We start from the raw sequence: 21,080 nt of genomic DNA, 5'->3' as shown, positions 1-21,080 counted from the left end.
TGGTAAAAAGAAAATGTGTGTCACTCAACCATAGACTATAAAAAAAAGAACTAGTGGTAAAAGTGCAAACAAAACTACCGGGTATCCATGAAAAAAAATCAAATGCATAAAAAAAATGTTCATCGACGTTCAGTCAGTGTCAGCAGCACAGAATCTGTGGCGAATCTGCGCTGCGAAAAACAGACTACATAAACTAAACATCACAACAACACACTTGACCTTCTCCCACAATGCACCTGGTGGAGAATAGTAGGCGCCTTCTGCTCAGCTCATGCTCAGCTCCATTCAATGATCCATCCATGTTTTTCAGCCTGCTGCTAGCTGCACGTTGCAGAGGAGTAGAGGCGGCCTGGATTAAGTCACCTGCAAAAACAGCAATTTTTGAACTTGCCTGGGACAGCAAAGCCGTCCATTCGTTATACAGAAGAGCGACCTAATCTCAGTCCTCCATGCAGACATGGCTCCCTTTAGCCTAATGACTGCTGGCGTTAGCCTCCTGGCTAAGTCCTTCAATGTGTTCTGCACCAGCATTCTTGCAAGGTAATTGTTGCTGTAAAAGTAGCCAAAACAACCAGGCAGACTCCACCTGTCTGTCTGATTACTATAAAACAAATAGTGTAACGTCTAACGAAGAGCGCAATGTGGTTTTGATTGTTTATTTATTTTCGTGTCCTGCACACAATGTACCCAACCCTCATGGGTTTATAAGACACCATTTCACAATTGCATTTACAGCATGTTTACATTACATAATTCATCAACATGTGGTCGTTTGCTTAGTCAATTCAAAGGGATATACAAAGGTAAACATTTCCACTGAGTAATATTACTTGTCTTTTATGTTCACATGGTAGTGGTTCAGTAATTGTACCTATGTATATGTGGTTAAATATAGCTAACATTACTGTCTTGGCTTATATGGTGTTAAGTATGCAATGGTCTTATTATGGCACATAATGATGGTTTCGTCCTGATATGTTATGTGTTTTCAGACATTTAGGCCAGTAGTTTTCAACCTTTTTTCACATCAAGGCCCATTATTTATTCAGCATTTGAGCCACGGACCACCATTTGATGAGATTTAGTTAGACCCAAGACTAAAGAATATTTTCTTAGTGAATACAATTGTGTGCATTTCCATGTAGCCGCAATTTGCTCATTGCAACACTAGATATTTTTTTATAATGGGTTGAATCTAGAGTTGCATTGACAATTGACAGCTCATTGATCAAATTGAAATATCTTACAAGTAGATTGTGTTAAACAACGTTAAACTCACCAACATTGCAGCTGTAGGGCAAACTTGAGGTGTCAAGGTGTGATTTGTGGGAGAAATATTGAGACAGCTTTGGAGGCCCACCTCTGAACACTTAAAACAATTGGACATCTCCAATATATATATACAGGGTATATGTATATTTGCAAGGAGACATCCTAGCCCCCTTCCTCTTTGTCATCGTCCTGGACTACGCGCTCATTAAGGCCATCAGTGGACGAGAGCAGGATCTTGGCATCACTCTTACACCAAGGAGGTCAAGAAGACACCCTGCAGTAGTCCTAACAGACCTAGACTACGTGGATGACATCAGCCTGCTCTGAGGACGACTTAGAGAGATATACAAATAACAGTTTTTACTTGAGCCCTGTGTTTTAATGATGGGGGTGTATCATTTCAGTAAACAAAACATATGTTTATTACATATTTACATACTTAGCATATTTAGCTAACTTAAGTTAGTTTAATGAATACACAATATTACACGTACTGTTACACCATTATTGAATATGTATGTGTTGTGTGTTCTTTGTTTGCATGTGCCAGAAGTACCAGGATTCTCCCAGCAACATATTTCAGTTTGGGGAAGAGTCTGAGTACTTCGACTTCGAATGATGGCCGACCAAAAGCACCAATTAATTCTTACTTTAGATATGCAGTTCAACAAAAGCCATTCGTAGTTAGACAAAACCCAGGTAGGCAAAATACAAATTGCATACAGTTGAGATCATTCAATTTCTAATGTTCATTGGCATTTTCTGTACTACTGTACTATTACTGTACTGCTACTATTTGAATTGAGTCGTTCATGCTGGTGTAGTTCATAGTGTTTTACAATTGGTAAAAATGTATTGAATATTGAATCGTGATTTCCTTCAGCAATGAAACTCACGGAGGTCGCCAGAAAGATTGGTCAACAATGGAACACACTGAGTCCAGAAGAGAAACGGGTAATTGCTCACTCTAAATTCTTTGTTCTAACCGTCGGCTTCATTTAGAATTACAAGCTTTGTCTGAGCAACGCAGGGAGCGTAAACCTCTATCTTTGATAGCATTAGAAGTTTAGATGAGTCTTTGCTGAGTGACAATGAGCCATGCGGGATCAGTGGTTGTCTTTTATGTACTGTACGTTTTATTTATAAAGTTAGGATAAATTATCTACATCTCCTAATTTGAACCGTATTTTATACATCTTTGTACCATGAATCACTATTTTGCATTTTTTTTAAAACATGTACAAAATAGGGACGCTAGGTTGAAAGTAGTTATAGATGGCTGGGGGACAATTAGGCTATATTGGGTTTAAGTGATTAAATGATTGTCTTTTGAGTTTTCATAAGGCTGTGTAAACATTCCATCTCTCTTCTCTATGTAGCCATTTGAGGTGGCGGCTTTGCGCGACAGGGAGCAATTTAAAAAGGACCTTGAGCAGTACCAGGCCCGGCTCACCCCAGCCCAGATCGAACAGAAGGCAGAGGAGAGGAGACAGATGTTGGCTAAGCGGAATGCTATACGCAAGAAGAGGGTAAGGGATGAACAACTGGATAGATGAAAAGTGGAAGACGGAGGGATTGGTGTATGGAATAAGGGTGGGGAATGGAGGCTGAAACGGGAGGAAGTCTATCCATATAGTCTTGATTTAACCACTAGCCCATTTCGGGACCCTTGTTTAGCTTTTCTGTATTTGGGGAGATGGCAGGGGATATGACCCAATAGGACAAAAAAGGGACTGATACAGTACCGGGACATCTCTAGTGTAAACACAAACTTTGTCCTAAAACAAACATTAAATGCCATTGATAATGAATGGCCAGTTTTACATCATTGTCCCAACACAAACATTAAATGCCATTGACAATGAATGGCCAGTTTTCAGTGTTTGTTTGTGTAAACACAAACATTGCGTAAACACAAACACTGAAGACGAAGGTGAGGACGCAAATTCGAATTGGCCGGAATGAGATGATGTATGATGATCACTTCACACAGGTGTGATTTAAAAATATATATATTGTTGTAGACTAGGGAACCAAGTATAGGGGAGCCCAGTCAAGGAAGTATATTTAAATTGTTAAAGGGTAATTTATTCCGGATTAGCGGTCCAGGCACATTAGCTGGTAATCCAGCATGACAGTGTGTCACGGGTTCGAGTCCCGATCCCGACAAATTTTGCTGTGTGTCTTCCTGGCCATCTCTTTCCCGTTTCCTGTCTACCTACTGTACTTCTATCAATAAAGGCAAAAAAGCCCCCAAAAATATCTTTAAAAAAAGCTTCCTCTCTCTATTCTCTCCTTTGTCCCTATTAGGAATTGACCAGTCTGGGGAAGCCCAAAGGCCAACGCAGTTCATTCAACATCTTCATGTCAGAGCAGTTTGACAAGGCTAGAGGACACGACGTTGTGGTCAGTACACAACTGCACCATCTCTAATACCACTGTAACATTCGACTCATCTTCCCTTTGTTCTCTTGCTTTCTCTGTCTGCCCCCTCAGGAATCTGCAGTAAAAATAAATATTTTTAATTGGATATTTTAAATTCTGTGATTGTGAACCATAATGTTCTGCAATATTGTGCAACCACTACGTGTCTGAGCTAAGCTGTCTGTGTCTATTTCTGTTTTGTCTTTGTCAAAAAATGTAAAAATCAATAAAAATATTATTGAGGGGCACGGTGGCACAGTCGGTAGTGCTGTCGCCTCAACGCTAGAAGGTCCTGGGTTCGATTCCCGCTGGGAACGCTGTGGGTGCTGGGGGCGTGTTCTCTCCTCTGCGTCATCAGTGCCCATACCCGAGGCGGGTATGGTGTCCCCTAGGGTAGGAATCAATCAATCAGCCTTTATTTATATAGCACATTATAACACAACCAGGGTTGACCAAAGTGCTTCACAACAACAGAAATTAAAGCAAAATACAAATACATCAAGCAGAGCATAGAAAAACATATAGCATATAAAATCAAATCTCATTGAAAGCCAAGGAAAAACTGTGCGTTTTGAGTAGGGACTTAAAATGGCAATGGTTTGAGCAGCTCTAATATGGGGGGGAGGTTGTTCCACAGCAAAGGCACGGTCACCTTTTGTTCTGACGGTTCGGGTTGTTGTCAGCAGTGACTGGTCAGCTGACCTCAGAGCTCTTGAGGGTTTGTGACGCTGTATGAGTTCGGTCATATAGGGGGGCCAGGCCGTTGAGAGATTTAAAAGAGAATAGGAGGATTTTAAAATCAATTCTCTGTTTAATGGGGAGCCAGTGGAGTGAGGTTAAAACAGGTGTGATGTGGTCAAACTTTTTGGTACCAGTGAGGAGGCGGGCAGCAGCATTTTGGACTAATTGTAGTCGTCTGAGGGAGGATTGGGGGATACCATAGTATAGTTCATTACAGTAATCTAGCCTTGAGATGATGAATGAATGGATGACTGTTTCAAATTGTTTAGGGGGAGGAAGGGTTTGATCTTGGCGAGTAAAGTGTCGGCGAGTCGAAAACAACGCTAAGATTTTTTGCATTAGTATGGATGTGGATGTTGGATGTAAGGGGGCCGAGGTTGTTAACAGGGGTGGGGTGTTGTCCAAAGATGATGATTTCGGTTTTAATGTCATTGAGATGTAGGAAATTTGCGGCCATCCAGGTTTTTATGTCATCTATGCAGTTAATTAAGGGGTCAGATGAATTATTGGTGGCGTCGTCAGCATAACAGTAGAAGGAGAAGGTACCCTCACAAAAACATGCAGTAATCCTGGTCTCTAAACTACCTCCCCCTGGTCAGCCGGGGCGCCTGATGGAGGGGAAAGGAACTGGCCGGAATAACGTGTTCCTTCCACGTGCTATGTCCGGCCGGGGAAACTCTCCCCTGTCAGGTGAAAAGAAGAAGCTTGGACTCCTCATGCATAGAAGGAAGCACGAGGATGGTTGGCAGAGGAAGTGTAGCGCCCAGGATTACAGATTAGATAATTGACAATGGGTGAAAAAATGGGTTGCAAAATCGTGGGATAAAAAAACAGTTAACAGTTAAAGATAATAATGATGCTTTTGTTGCTGTCTTTCAGGCAAAGATGAAGTCAATGAGAGACGAATGGAAAAGATTGTTGACTTATCAAAAACAGGTTAGACTATACGTATCTAATGCAAACTCACTAAACTCTTTTTTTTTTGTTCAGCCTTCAAATCATCTTCTCGCTTCCCTTCATGTCTTAGGTGTACATTCAGCGAGCAGAGGATGATGTTGTTCGTTACAAGAACGAGATGAGATCATGGGAGAACCACATGGTGGAGATTGGACGAGTCGACCTCCTCCGCGAAAAAACCCTCACCGACAGGAAAAGGGCTGCAAAAAAGGTTACTGCGGCAGAAAGTACGGCTTTGGCTTTCGCAAAGAGTACTGCAGCTAAGAAAGTGACGGCTAAGTCTAAATCTACAGCATCCAAGAAGTCGTCAAAGTCAAAAACTACAGGAGGTGCAACGGGGACCATTCGGAGAACAAAATAAACATAAGATCTACTGAATAGAGAGTCCAACAACAAAGAATAAATGAAGCTTTTGACATCTCAACTGGAAAGAAATGTTCAGATTCTGTCAGGGCAGGTACACAACTTATACAAAGGTATACAAAACTTGAGGGAATACCTTTTGTGATATTAGATACCTCTGTTTTTCCTCAGTTGCCGCATGTTTTTTAAAGCTTGTTCCAAAGGAGTTCACTTTTGTTTAAGCTTCCAGAGAACTCCCAAACAAGTACAACATTTGATACATTGGTTTATAAGCCAAAGTAGGAATAACCCATTTGAAAAAGGTCTTCCTGTATACCAACATTATGATTTGCTTTGTTGTGATGTACTACATTACACAAATAGTTATGTCTTCAAAGTTTGATTTAGGTTTAACAGCCACAGCATACCTTGAGGGGATTTGAAGGTTATTGTTGCCGTCCCATAAAACAACCACATGGTTCTTTTTTTTTGTATCTTATGTTAACCTTAGTATTGTATACTGTATAGTTTGGATCTTGGAAGTTTACATTATGTCTTATTATACCATGCTGTTGTAGTTTGGAGGTCCAGAGTGAGATGGAGCAGGTCTTTTGCTATATGTCAAGTGCCACAGAATCAGTTCCCCCTCTTCGCAACCTGAGCAAACACTTTCCTGTGTCATTCAATAAGAGTCGGCTCAGTTCATCATTTTAGTGTGGCATTAGCTTCCACAATACTAGATTCAAACTGTGAAATATTTGTCATTCATCAAAGTGCTTTGTGGAAATCTATATACTGAACTGGTCATTGAAACTGAAAGAAGGAACTGCTAAATGCAATTTTCCAACCAGGCTTCATGATGTCTGTAACTACAATAAAGCTCCGGTGATCTTTGTTTAAAATGAGCTGTTATTGCCAAATAATTATTTTTGATGAGTTACACCAAGTGGAATATTGCTTGGCCCACATCCTTACTTTATGCCCGTTGGGTCAGTTCAGTGGATTAACTGGTAAAATGGTCATTTGTACCACTAACCTGTTCCACAGCTACCTAAAAGTTAAAGAAAGTATTCCATGTGTTCTCCCTGTTTAGATACCAGTAACCAAAATATCTGGTATTTGTTTTTGTGTTCATCTTTACAGTCAGTGTTGGGTGTAAATCATAGTACTGTATGAAACATTTGCATTTAACCAATTTACACATTGATTTTGCTTTTGTAGACTGTATTTAGTGCTACTTTTGTATTCTATCTTTACTGAATAAACATTTACATATACAATCTCTTGCTGTGTATAGTGCAATATTTAATTTAAAAAGCAATGTATACAAAAAGTCCACAAGTTTTTTTAATTTATTAAGAAAGCAGTTTTAATGTTGAAATAACGAAAGACAAACCAGGTCATGGTGTAGTTACACCAACCTTGGGAACAGGAACAAAATGGGAATGGAGCGTTTTTTTTCTTTTCTTTTTGCGGAAATGGCAACAAACCGCTCTGTTCCCTTTGAAAAGCATTGTCGGAATCCGCTGCACGCTCGGTGTGACCGCACCCTCAAGCAGTATTCTACTTTTAGTTTTGGGGTTTTATGCCTTTATTATTGATAGGAAAAATGGGGAGTGACACGCAGCAAAGGCCTTGGTGCCTGTACCGCTACACCAGCGGTCTGGGCCTCAAGCAGTATTTTATGAGTAGCACTTTGATCATCATAAAGGCAATTAGATTGGCACAGCCAAGTAACTTGTAATTCTTTTGAATTTTGTGATAGTCAAAGTCTCAAAGAATACTGATGGCTCAGTCATCACCATGCCTGCTACTGTAGGTCACTAGCTTCTACTGTCCTAAAAATAGACCATGTGGCTGATAGACAATCTGATCAGGCCCAAGATAATTGTGAAACATTTGTGTGTTGGATATGGCTACGGTAATAATCAGGTTCAGGTGTGGAACCTAAATGTCTAATCTCTTATCTCTACATTCCAGATACTACCGAGTCCCAAACTTGAAAAAGAAAAGAATGAAAACATCTAAATTCCAGTAACATTTTTAAGACACTGTACATTATCAGTGCATCAATGCTTGCTGTTTAACAGTCAATGGACAAAATGTCAGCTGCCTTAACAGACGTGTTGCAAACATGTCAACAGATCCATCTGTTGTGTTGGACCAGTTTGGAGTAGAGCCTAGAAGGCAGATCAGCTCCTGAAGATATACAAGCTACAATTCTTCAGTATCAGTCGTCCTAGATCAGTATCAGAATCAATGTTTTGTGCTGTAGTTGTGTCATGTTCCTTGTAGTTCCTTCTCACTGATGACCAATCTCCACATTGTGTTTTCTAATACAAAAGCTATAAAAATGAATACGTACATCCTCTGTAGAAAAGCTGGTAATGCTGTACAGAACAAGTTTGGGTAACACTTTACTTAAAGGTCGGGTCTATATAATGCATTACAAAATCAGTTATAATGCATTTATAAGTCTTCATAACACTATTTATAAATGTTTTAGTAAGCAAGGTTATAAACCTTATCAGTTATGCATAATTATAAACATTTATAACAAGTGTTATGAGACCATAAGTGCATTACAATGCATTATAAATACGATTATAATGCATTATCGACCTGACCTTTAAGTAAAGTATTACTCAAGTTTGTTAGCCAGTCTGGAGTCCATACTGTAGCAGATGACCCTACAAATCATCTGTGTTCTGTTGTCTCCTGTGGAGCTTCCTGCAACAGAGCCTGGAAATCAGGTGAGCAGACCAGCTTATGTTGAACGTTCCCTAGTACTGTCATATCTCCTGTTCGACCATCAGAGAGACGCACACACACCAGTTGCTGCAAGAGGAAAAGAGAAATGCTTGCATAATAGCTTGCATAATGAATGGCAAGGTAATTTCTATCTATATACAGTATATACCGTGCATTATCTCCTGGGCACCCGTCATTGCCCTCAGGCATGGTTATCAGCCCTCGCCTAGGCTTGGGCTGATGCCTGCCCTTGGCTCGATAAAAAGGGCAACGGACGAATAACAGGGTGATCTTTTATTTGTCACATACTATACATTACCAATATCCTTATGCATTTACCAAGACAAAGAGAAAATAACATAATAAATAATGTCAACACTATTTTAAGTTAATAGAGTGACATTACTGTCTAGAAGGAATTTCCCCGGCAAATAAAATGGTATATAATCCACCATAGTGTTAGACACAAAGGGATTTTCAAACAGTGTAGGGATTTTCAAAAAGTGTCAGAACATGAAAGCTCAGAACATGAAAGTTGCTTTTTGAAGGTTGATGTTTTCTGTACTCGGATAAACTACAGTGTCCTCACCACTGAATTTGACCAAACCATTCAAAGCAACCTTTGCCTGATTTCTAACAGAATTCAGTGATTGACAAATCACAATCAAGCATTCAACTAGGCTGTGTAACGAGCATGGTATAATAAGACATAATGTACACACCTGTAGGAATGAGAAGGCAGCTCCTTCAGACACGTCCATGATGATGTCACCCAGCTTTAGTTGAACCTTGCCTGACTTCCTGATTTGTAGTTTGCCCAGCATGCCTTCTGGGAAGTCGGAGAGAACAGGACAGCTCTCCTGAACCACTGTGTCCTGGAAGAGAGTGATGTTTACAACATGATATATGAATGACACATTTAGCAAATGTAGAGTTGGATAAGGAAAGAATGCCCCGAACTAAACACACATCATGACAAATTACATTAATTTCAGGACTAAATCTGAGTTACGTCAGTTAACCCACTTGTGATTTTAGATGTGCTGTCCTTTTGTCTTCTACTTTGCCTTCTTTCTTGGCAGGTTTCTCTGGCATGTGGCCAATGGAATCATCCTTGGAGGCAGGGGGTCTGCCAGGCATGCAGTCAGGCAGCTGGATGAAGAACAGCTCCTCTCTGCCAGACAGGCTGAGCCCCTTGAAAAGTTCTGCCGCTGACGGCTGCTCTGGTCTGGGTTGCTCTGTCCTGCTCTGGGACCCTCTCCCATAGGGGGCGGGTCTAAAGAGGGGCGGTTCAGTGGAGCTGGAGGGTATGTCCTCTTTACCTGTCAGTAATCGAATAGACTAGAATGTCATTGATCTGGTCATAAATGTGTTAACAGAAGAAACCAAACCTACAGATAAAGGTACAGTAATAATATATTGAGCCACCGGCTCACTTGTTTGTTGTTGACTGTCACTGTATGGCATGAAATTCAGACCACTTAAAAAACTACAAAAATAGCCGATCTACAAGCTCACGTGTCGTGACACGACTCATTGTGTGCTTGTGGATAACTAGAAGCTCACCTGCCTGCGGTGCGCTCACGTCTAATAACGCCACGCATCTTATGTTGCAGTCATGCAGTGCGATCCGAGTGAGACACACTCACACAAACCGTATATTTTGACCGGACACAGACAGTATACAGTACAGTATCTTTGGCCACTGTGTTTTTTCCATGCTGGGCAGGTTGTGTGGGTGCTCTGTAATCAGTCCATCGCATCATGTCAATGGAAACTACACCCACAAAGCTGGGTTGAAAACGCAGAGGTAAGGTCAGTGATGTAATAACGGCCACAAAGCACAGGCGTAAACAGAACTTCTGCATACGGTCTATGAGTCTGCTCTTCTCAAGATGACATACCCAAAATCGGTGGTGGTTTAAAGGTGAATATGAAGTAAAAGAAGAAACCTTTGAGCTTGAGGAAGGGTCTTTCTTACATGTTGCGGTGGTTGGCGACGTTGCAGTCTTTGACAAGCTGTTGGACTGACACAGAGGCAGCTGGATAGGTCTCAGTTTGTCATCGTTCCTTAAACCTGGGTCATCTATAAACTGTGGTTTCGAAGATAAGTCATGAGCAATATGAGTTTGAATCGCACTACAATGATCAGAGTAGAGTACACTGGAATATTAGCAACACCTTAGTATTAAACATCCCCCTTTCATTTGTCTCCTCCCCTTCATCAACATCAAAATTCAAATACACCTCTTCTTTAATTAAAGATGTGAAATTGACAACAGACTGTTTGTCTGTCCACAGTCCCATGTTTTAACTGTTATGTTGCATTTGTAGATGTATAAAGAGAAGTACGTACGTCATCTCGCTGCAGTTTGCTGAGAATCTCGTCCTCATCTTCTTCTGTGCCTTTCTCCTTTTTAACAAATTTAAACTCAGAGCTGGTTGAGGTGTCGCAGAGAACTGTGGGACCCCGCCAAGCTGAAGGGTTAGAGTGATTTTGTTTTGTTATTGAATTGACTAACCGATTGATTGATTTTAAGAGTTGTTTAAGAGTGAGTGCTGTGAAAATGAAGAAACAAGAAGAGAGGAAGGAATGTAAATTTGCTAAATTATTTTCACCTGTTTTGCGTATGGTGTCCGCAGGTCCTTGTTCAAAGATGGAGTGAGACTGAATTGTCGGAGGCCTCTCTCTTCTCCTGCCTCGGTTCTCTCTATTCCTGTCCTCCCTCTCTCTTCTCTCCTTCCTTGGTACCACTTGAGTCTCCTCCTTTGACCTGAAAAGGTTGTGTGATCAGTGAAGCCCTATGCAAGCAGCAGGCAAAAATGTCCAATGTTACAAATAGCTATTTATATTATTGTGTCGTTGACAGCTACTCACTCATCTCTGACTTTCCTGACAGCCTTGATGTTCGGCTCATAGGTTTTCTGCCCAGAAAGAAACGGAAATAGTGGGATTGTTAGTACACATCTCAAAGTTCACTGAGATGAGATGTAATTTACAGCTATTACACCATGGTTACTGTTATATCTAGCCCCATAATGTGCCCTCTCCCTACGCTCATTCTGTATCTGAGCGTAGGGAGAGGGCACATTATGGGGCTATGTTATATCATGAGTTGCCCATGTACATCTTAGTCTGTGTACTTGAACTTGAGATACAGTGTACTTGATATGTATTGTGTACTGCCTGTACTGTAGCATACTTTATGGATAGGCTACGAGAGACATCTCAGCGCCAGCAAGGTCAGCCTTGCTGCATTAGTCATTATCATGTCACGTTTCTATGTCTCATATCTTGTTGTCACGTTATGATCCAGCACTATATATGTTCCTGTTTGTGTAATAAACTTTGTGAACCTTTAGCGTGATACTGTCTCGTGTCGCGTTATTGATCTCCCGGGCCCGCCGCCGCAGTCGCCGTACCAAAGGAATATTCAACCGGATTATCACACACCACCCAGCCTGCACACTCTACCAGTCTGTCAGAACCAGACGAGGGTCCAATTAGAGATTACAACAGTTACAAACCCTAATACATTTTCATTGTTTTTCTATAGCCTATATTGTAATAATATTTTTGCCCAAATTATAGTCAACATACATAGCATAGAGCCAAAGACCCAGGTCTGGTCCATATAATGCTTATTTCTGCCTTAATGCAAGGCAGAATTAAGCATTAGGGCTATGGACCAGAATTAAGCATTAGGGCTATGGACCAAAGCTAGCAAAGACCTCATCTCATCTATGGAATTGATGAATTGAATTGAATTGAATTGAATTACCTTTGGCTTTTTGAAGCCTCCCAGAGTCAAGTCCCTGGACCTCAGAGAGGTCAATCTGCCAGCGGAGGGGGGTGGTGACAGTCCTTTGGGGCGGCCTGGGAGCGTTCTGCTTGCGGTCAAACTCAGCCTAGACCCCCCGCTGCCACTGCAGGTCGGGACCTGCACACAGTCCTCATCCGGCGGTTCGGTCATAACTATTAAGAATCAAACCCCCTTTATTATGTTCTTTGGGAGGGCCAGGTGGTTGCGTCTTTGTTTTGGACGCCCACGCAGACCATCTTCTTCTGTCAACCCATCGGCAGCCGGAGGGGGGAGTGTCTCTTTTGTCTCGGTCTGTCAATCAACAGGAAACCACAACAACGATTTGCATTCGCTATCTCTTGCAAAACCAAACCCCTGCTTTGAACCAACTACATCAACATTACTCATGGTAAAACTTAAGAATGGGGGGGCTTATTATTGCCCTCCATTTTGTTGACGACATGCACGAAGGCTAGGCTGAAGCGGAAAAGCGATGGTCTGATTCATGCAGTTGCATACTATAAATACAAATATAATTTCTTCGTAAAGTACTTTGGTATCGCATTTCGACCCAATATTTTCCCTTGGTTGTTAGATAATGTTCTGAAAGGCCGCGTACGTTTCCTGGCAGGTCGTTTCTCCTACTACAGTACATCTTCATGGATTAATGTTACATACCCGCGGTGCTGTGAGTTCCTCTTCAGCAGCCTATGCAGAAAATGCACACGTTTAATTCTTCTAGAATGTTGCAAATGTTCACATTTGTATGTGTCTGGCTGGTCTGCACAGTCCGACAGCTTTGTTTCTCTTCGCGGTCACTGCACGGTGTGTTGTTGTTGTTATTAAACAGGGGAAACGCAATATAGTCTTAGGCCGCAAGGTGGTGCGGTTGGCCTTAGTTTGTGTTTTCTAAAGGTAACTCCCTGTAGTGCAAACCTTTTTCTTTTCTTATCAAGGTACATTGGTCATTTGAGCCAAGGACCACCATTGGATGACATTGCCTCAGACCCAAAACGTTCTCATCTCACTTTCTTCACATTCTCTAATTGTGTATCTTCTTGTAAATTAAGTAATGCAGCTATTTATCAATAATTGAAGTGTGTAAATTGAAACCAGTTTGGTTTCATTTTACACTCTCAAGAGTTAAAGATCTAGGGGTCCATCTGGTTATCAAACTCTCCATCATTTAGCTGGGGACCACTTGGAACCTCCTCAAGGACCACTGGTGGTCCCCGGACCACATGTCACTGCTGAACTAGTATTGATTCCATGATTTCCATGAGAGAGAGACATTTATTTACTTGAAAACATTTGGAATCATACTTTTGTTCGCAAATTACCTGTTTATTTGGAAAAAAATGCTTATCTGTACTTTTACTTGCTTAAATGAATGAATTAGTATTTGTATTAATGAAAGATATAGCCAAGGACTCCAACTGGCTTCTCCAATAATTGCACATATCTATTGGGAACAACATTTTGGCACAGACCTGATGACTGGCAATCTTCAGGATAATCTGCATGGTTGGCATGTCTGCTTATTATAGCAACTTTGGGCTTGTTTTTCTGTAAAGTTGCTTGTAAGTATTTGGTAGTAGGTTTTTGGGGCTTGTTTCTAAAGTGTATTTGCTTATTTGGACTTGTTTCCTAATGTTGTTAAACCAGTGGTTCTTAAACATTTTAATGTCAAGGACCCACAAATTAATATGTATTTGTCAAAATTGTCAGCTCACAACAAGGTTCAAGGTTCTTTATTATCTGTCTCCCGAGGAAAAAATGTGTCTTAGACAAAGGGCCCGCATGCAAGCGTAGCCCTTATGCCCATGTCGCCGCAGTGCAGCGCCAAAAAAGATCCGAGTTTGCTGATCGGATTATTTTGGGCTTGTTTTCATAGACCATGTTTCTTATTTCTCTCACACAATCTGGCAACAGTGATAATCTTTTATTTATAGAATAATAATAAATAAAAAATGGAACTTCATGTTCTCCTCCTCTTCATCAACACCACTTTCCACTTAATAGCTGCAGCAGTGAATACCCTTTCTCATTTCATACCTGGGGGAAAGGAGGACAGATTATTAGATTTTAATATGGAGGTAAAAATGACAAATTTTCCATCATGTGGATGGATGAGGTTCACCTAGCTAGGAGGTCGAATGCCTTGTGTACATCTGATATATGAGCATAGAGAAAGATTATAATCAGATGATCAGTCTTAATACTCTACCTCCTTGGACCTTGGTCGTTTTGCACAAGGTGTAAGTTGTAGTGACTATGAACACTAGAACAAGAAACCCAGCCACTGCTGACAAACCCACTCCAACTATCAGCGGTACATTGTTCTCTGGAATGGTATAGAGAGATGATTGGGACAGACATTAGTTTAGATAGCCAGACAGAGAAGCAAACGAGAAAAAAGCACACTCAGAGAGACTGACCTTCAGACATAATAGAGGCAGGCAGGTGACAGACAAAACAAAACGGTTTATGAATCTATTCTATGCTTCTATCTCATTTCTAGGTTTAAATCTTGACTTGTATTATGTACTGTATGGACATAGACTAAACAACCATTTATCAATCATTCACCTTTGGTGAATGGTTGTTTTAGACCATTAAAAGGTAATTACAGCATAACCCTGCTGTTCTTATCATTATGTTAGATTGATGTCTCTTATCTAGACATATCAGGATCAAGGAGATGGGTCGCACACACCGAGACTGGTTGAAAAAGTTTGATTTCAAACCATATAACAAACGTTTCGGCTATCAGTGTGACACTGATGAAGGCTGGATAGCCGAAACGTTTGTTATATGGTTTGAAATAAAACTTTTTCAACCACAGTCTCGGTGTGTGCGACCCATCTCCTTGATCCTGATATGTTGTAAATCGGGTGGCGCACCTACAGTCTGAGCGCGGTGGTCATATGAAGATTGATCTCTTATCTAGACATAATAATGTATGTACTGTAGCTTAAATTTCTGCTGTGTTAATCTAATCAGAAGATCTTATGGTTTGCTGAGTCAGGTCTCAATCAGATTTCTAATCTACAGGTATCTCACTGCAGACAGTTATTGTTGGTGTACACTGTACAACATCTTCAACATATTTGATCAACACATTGATCTCCTGTTTCCTTGCTTTGTTATCCATTCTTCCATACCTGACGAAGACCCACAGTGGTCGAAACGTTACGTAACAAATAAAGAATCTTCCTGGGAGCTACAATTCAGTGTGCGGACATCCCTTCCTTTTTCATCCATTCTTCTCCTCATCACAACAACAATATGCTGTTACTAAAATTTAAATCATTGTGCTGTCCTGAAAAGAAATCTTGCATGCAAATTCCTAGCTTTTATTTGCAGTGAAAAAAAGTGTAATCTGATCTGGAATGTCCACATGCTCATCACAAATATCTTACTATCAGTGTTTCCTCCAGTGACTTCCTTAGGGACCAGCATGTGTCTGGTGTTGTCCAAATGTCCGTCGTTGACCTCAGGAAATATCCCCAGAAGATGACACATCAGTGCGTACACGTTGACCGTCTCAAAGGGCCCCACTACCAGGTTCTTCTGGAAGTCAGGACCCACTGCCCTGAAGAAGGGCTTCATATCCATGTGTTCATTGTCAAAGCCATGCTCTCCTTTGGGGAATTGCACTGGGAGGAACTGTAACAAGCAAATGATGTACAACCAAGATAATGGACATGCACTGCAGCACTGGTACATACAACACCAAAATGTTCTCTCTGTGCAATTTAATCTGATTTAATGAGATAATAGTACTTTTTAAAATCACTTCTCTGCCAATTTATTGTATTGTATTGTATTGTATTGTATTGTATTGTATTGTATTGCATTGTATTGTATTGTATTGTATTGTATTGTATTGTATTGTATTGTATTGTATTGTATTGTATTGTATTGTATTGTACAGGCCTACGGTTATGAAATCACAACACAAGGCAAACTTCATATCTGATGTGAAGTGCAATTTGTTGGTCAAAGGTCAAGAAGGTTAAATAATATAAATGTTTCTGTTTTTGTTTCCATTCTTCTCCTCAATTTAGACACCAACAATTTCCATGGTCCCTGTCTCTACTCTGCTAACCTCCACTGTTGCCCTGGGGAGTGTGTGGCACACATTTTCTCCTGATTAGGAGTTTCACCAAGAGATACGTCATGTGTGTGAGTGTTTTGTTATTCTAACTTCTGATCTGTTGATTGTAGATCAACATTGCACACCTCTTGGTTGCCATTGCTAGTTTAAAAAAAAATATTATATCCATAGTTAGGCTTATATCACTCCTAGATAGGATTAGAAAGCATATTGCCATAATCATCCAAAACCAAAACTCTTTTTGTCCATGGAGTTTTAAAAAGTATCTTGGGGGGAGATGCCCCCTATAGAGGGTATGCGTGTGACATCATCATCAAACCAGGAAGTTATGCAGGAAGGCCTACTGAGTGGCAAAAAACGACTTTCTGGCCTTGACAGCTCATACATCCAAACAGAAAAGTCCTATCTGATTGCATTAAACAACATTAACTCACGTTGCATGTTGCTTTGCCACTCGATGTGCCATTCACTTTTAGCATGCGCATACCCTCTATTCCCTTACTATGGGTAGGTCACAGGTGGTGCACATCTTTGCATATACACATTGCTGGCCTGTCTCACCGTACTGATAAGATATCCAGGATCAGCAAAGAGGATGAGAGGCAGGAGACGTGGGTGTTTGCTGTAGTGCAGTCTGGCTGGCATGTCCTCTTTCTTATACACATGTAGGTGAGGGTGGCCTCCTTTCAGAGCCTGGTAGACCTTCTCCAGCATGCCTTCTTTGGGAAGCAGCATCCCAGTAGGACCATAATCTGTTAGTGGAAATTGGATATCATTGATGCTGAAGCCAGGTATCTTAGAGAGGATTATTTTATCCTCCAGTCCATTTTGCAGCACTGCATTCATCCCATGGTCAGCGGTGATCATAATATTAAGGTGGTCTGTGAGGCCATGTTCATGAATCTTTTCCCGGAGGTAGCCCACGGTGCGGTCCACTTGTCGGACCATGGCCCGCCTCTCTGGAGAGTCGGGTCCAAATTCGTGCCCAACAGTGTCCGGTTCTCCAAAGTACAGGGAGACAAAGGCTAGGTCCTTTTGAACGAACCATTCTCCAATCACCTTGTCGATGTTCAGCCTCCACTCTGTCTCATTGGAGTGGTCATAGAAACGCGGTTCTACTTGCCTTACCTTCACAATCTCATTTCTATAGGTGGCCGCAGTACCAGGGAAGTGAAGAGACCCTGCCTTTAGACCCTTGGAGGTCAAAACAAAACAAAGAACAAGTAAACACAAGCTATCCAAAAATGGATAATAAGATGGCAAAATATTCACAAATAAATGTATTATGACTCAGGCAGATAGACAGACAGACAGACAGACAGACAGAGCACCTGTCTCTGTGCTGTAATCCAGATGGGCAAACTGCCATTATCCCAGTAGGAATCAACAAACTGTGTCATGTAATACTGTTTCTTCTCCTGGGTGGTGGTGTTGAACCAAATGTTATGGATTACGCCATGATTCTCCACATGCCGTCCTGAAAGGGAAACATCTTAAAGTTGAGTGCGACACATTAGGCAGAAATCTAAAGTATCCAAGGAGTAGGGAGTATGGAGCCAAAATTACACTTCATTGTACGGCTTTGAGCGATGGTAGACGTTAATCATTTTCTGTGCACAAATTCTCTGTGGCTTTAAAGGACATTAAACCAAAATATAAAATATTTGATTCTAATGTATCCCAGTTGTAGAAGGACATTAACAACACAAATGAAAGTTGACATGATTTGACTATTGAAAATAAGAACATGATAGAGATAGAACATGATACTGCATCAATGGATGGTAGCCTGGAATCTGTTACTGCAAAACATTCAATAAAAAGCCCTCCCTCTGCAGATTAGTCTGTCCCCGCTTGGTTGTGATTGTATTTAGCTGCCCCCAAAGTTGTGGGGCACCAATCAGGGCCCAGTATGCAAATATGGGGCGGGTGATGCCCCTTTGAAATGCAGGTTCCGCACAGAGATTCCAGACTAATATCTAGTGATATTAGTCTAGCCATGCCAGGCTACATTAAAGGACCACTTCACCACTTTTCAACTTCTCTTCCTATAATTGGTCCTAACTAATGTTCATGATAAAATACCACCATTTCTTCCTACTCAGTCTGTGTCTCATAGGAGGACTGTGGGCAGTTCAGAAAGCCGTCCACCAGTGACATCATCGATGGGGAATCCAAGCTAATAGAAACGGCAGGCTTTCTTTTCCTGAAAAGTTGCAATGCAAAAGTTGAAGCCAACTTATCACGATAATAAAAATCTAAATATATTTTAAAACAAATCTTGTTTAAAAGAAATCTGCCTAATGATGATGTCACTGGTGGACGGGTGTCCGAACTGCCCACAGCCCTCTTATGAGACACAGACTGAGTAGGAAAAAATGGTGGTGTTTTATCATGAACATTAGTGAGGACCAAATATATGTAGTTGAATATGAAGTGGTCCTTTAACAGGTTCAACTATGTTTTTCAGGTAGAACACAATACAGTACTTGAAATCCATGTGTAATTTTGCCGATATGTAAATCTACCGATCTGCTATTTTCAGATGGAAGATTTGTCAAACGTTTTAAAAAATGTAAAAACATATTGACATGACCAAAATAGGGACACCAGGTTGAAAGAGGTTAACCACTACCATGTGATTGCGTGTACCTGTGATGAGGGTGAAGTGCGAAGGACTGGTAATAGTGAGGAAAGGTGGTGTGACATAGGTTGCCTTCACTCCGTCCAGGGCCATCTTGTCCAGGTTCGGGGTGTCCACATCACGGTCGTAGTCCCAGCGGAAGCCATCAAAGGAGATGAGCAGCAGCTTGTTCCTGGAGGAGTCAGTGCGGCCAGACCTCCACCACGGGGGAGCAGCAGCAGAGGGAGAGACAGCCAGGAGGCAGAGGAGGAGAGCCAGGCCTAGCAGCAGCATGATTCGTTCTGTACTTCTGGAAAATATCCACTTCTGCCAAAAAAAACAACAACAAATCCCCAAGAACGTTGTTTTGTCGCCTGCCGCCTATTTTTAATCAATATTCTTTTTAAGTCAGCTGATTGAATAAATCCTCAATTTCACAGCAAATGTTTTGATGGTTTCTATCGCTTAACTGCATTGGTATAGCTGACGCAAACCATTATGTGTGCGAAAGGAGACAAAGAGCGAGATATCTTACGCACTCTATGGCCTGCCGCCTGATGATATGCCTTCTATTAATATTTATACTCCATATGGGACATTGGTCTGCCGCCTTATCTTATCTCCATATCAGGGTGCTCAAGGCATGCACCGGGCAGTTGGCAAACCTGGCAGCAGTGTTCCACTACCTCTTCAACCTCTCATTGAGGCTGAAGAAGGTGCCCCAGCACTGGAAGACCGTCTGCATTGTCCTGGTGGGCCTGGTGAGTGACTTCCTGGACCCCGAATAACAAGGCAAACATTGGTGTGGATGATGTCATCATTTACCTAAGCTTTTTATTGCACCAAAATGATCTGTGACGTTTCGAGCACAAGGCTCTTCTTCAGTCTGAGCTCGACATTGACTAAAGGCCAAGAAGCTGGTGATGGACTAACGGTGGAGCATGAAGATGCCATCAACACTCGCATCACCATCTGTGGGGAGTAAGTGGAGATAGTGGACACATACAGTACAAGTCCCTGGGAGAGTACATACAAACTGGGCTGGACTGACAACTCTTTAAATGGTTTATTTTGTGGCTTTCGCCTTTATTTTATATTTTTATGGAGGGACAGACAGTAGGCTGACAGGAAATGGGGAGAGAGATGGGGGGAAGACATGCAGTAAAGGCCGTCGGGATCGGGAGTCGAACCCGCGGCACACTGCCAGACTGGATTACCAGCCAAGGTGCCTGGACCACTGAGCCATGGCCCAGGCACAAAGAGACTTACTGTACAGTTATTTTTGTCAGTAGCCATCAGGCTCCACAAATAAGCCTGACCACCATGTTCTATTCTCTGGGATTTTACTCCTGCTTGACTCTGGCACACTTGCATTACTGGGATGTAAACTACAGAAGTTTATACTCCCATTGGGTTTATATTATATTCATGGTTTGGGTTACATATTATCCAGATACCTGTTGATACTGTAAATAATACAGTCTCGTACTAACTGTTGATAATCTGCACACTCATTCCTGATTTGTTTTCCTGCTGTTGCTGCTAGCCTATGGCACTAGAATTTCCTCAGGGGGGTAAATGAAGGTTTATCTTATCTTATGATTACCTAGGAGTTCATGAACATAAACTGGAAACTGTCAGCTCTAAGGGCCTCAAGACATTATCTATGTGTTCAGTGGTGGACAAAGTACACAACCCTACTTGAGGCAGTCCATTGAAGCATAGATACCGGTAGTCGTTGAAGCATGATATCAATGGAAAATGCACTCGCTCTCTCACCAAATATTACTCCACTAAGAGTTGCTCCGGCACCTTTTTATTTGAGTTAAAGTACAGTTACTTTTGAATGTACAAAATTACATTTAAATTACAATGTATTTACAGAACCTTGAAACCACCTAATGAAAGCATATATGTGCATTCATTAGGTGGTTTCTACTACTATGCTACACAGAGCCTATAGAAGAATCCAGACACACACAAATATCCTCTCAGGATACAACAATTCCTTAATACATTTAATAGCTGACTTCAAAGCTATGTTTAA

General features: G+C 41.3%; 3 protein-coding genes across 3 annotated transcripts; 1 reads left to right on the top strand and 2 right to left on the bottom strand.

Annotated features, from left to right (window-relative positions):
* The first annotated feature begins 246 nt into the window (after nucleotides 1-246).
* LOC306915700 (transcription factor A, mitochondrial-like) lies at nucleotides 247-7,018 on the top strand. Its single transcript, XM_079493228.1, has 7 exons — nucleotides 247-540; nucleotides 1,823-1,971; nucleotides 2,156-2,226; nucleotides 2,652-2,801; nucleotides 3,583-3,678; nucleotides 5,317-5,373; nucleotides 5,465-7,018. The coding sequence occupies exons 1-7, from the start codon at nucleotides 458-460 to the stop codon at nucleotides 5,753-5,755; spliced, it is 897 nt and encodes a 298-aa protein (XP_079349354.1). The 5' UTR covers nucleotides 247-457; the 3' UTR covers nucleotides 5,756-7,018.
* Nucleotides 7,019-7,105: 87 nt separating this feature from the next.
* Nucleotides 7,106-13,120, bottom strand: LOC306914913 (DNA-directed RNA polymerase III subunit RPC4). Its single transcript, XM_079492147.1, has 9 exons — nucleotides 12,969-13,120; nucleotides 12,270-12,602; nucleotides 11,366-11,412; nucleotides 11,107-11,261; nucleotides 10,844-10,965; nucleotides 10,469-10,580; nucleotides 9,514-9,809; nucleotides 9,210-9,362; nucleotides 7,106-8,574 (listed from the first exon to the last, which is right to left on the bottom strand). The coding sequence occupies exons 2-9, from the start codon at nucleotides 12,459-12,461 to the stop codon at nucleotides 8,434-8,436; spliced, it is 1,218 nt and encodes a 405-aa protein (XP_079348273.1). The 5' UTR covers nucleotides 12,462-12,602; nucleotides 12,969-13,120; the 3' UTR covers nucleotides 7,106-8,433.
* A 1,214-nt stretch (nucleotides 13,121-14,334) lies between these two features.
* On the bottom strand, nucleotides 14,335-19,162 carry LOC306915079 (ectonucleotide pyrophosphatase/phosphodiesterase family member 7-like; the record flags this gene model as incomplete). Its single annotated transcript, XM_079492324.1, has 6 exons — nucleotides 19,063-19,162; nucleotides 17,742-17,887; nucleotides 16,972-17,604; nucleotides 15,713-15,959; nucleotides 14,518-14,634; nucleotides 14,335-14,345 (listed from the first exon to the last, which is right to left on the bottom strand). Exons 1-6 carry the CDS (start codon nucleotides 19,145-19,147, stop codon nucleotides 14,335-14,337), a joined length of 1,239 nt encoding a protein of 412 aa, XP_079348450.1. The 5' UTR covers nucleotides 19,148-19,162.
* Between the last annotated feature and the right edge of the window lie 1,918 nt (nucleotides 19,163-21,080).

This window comes from Electrona antarctica (genome assembly GCF_951216825.1).
Source record: "Electrona antarctica genome assembly, chromosome: 22".
NCBI lineage: Eukaryota > Metazoa > Chordata > Actinopteri > Myctophiformes > Myctophidae > Electrona > Electrona antarctica.
This window is presented reverse-complemented; position numbering and strand designations above follow the sequence as displayed.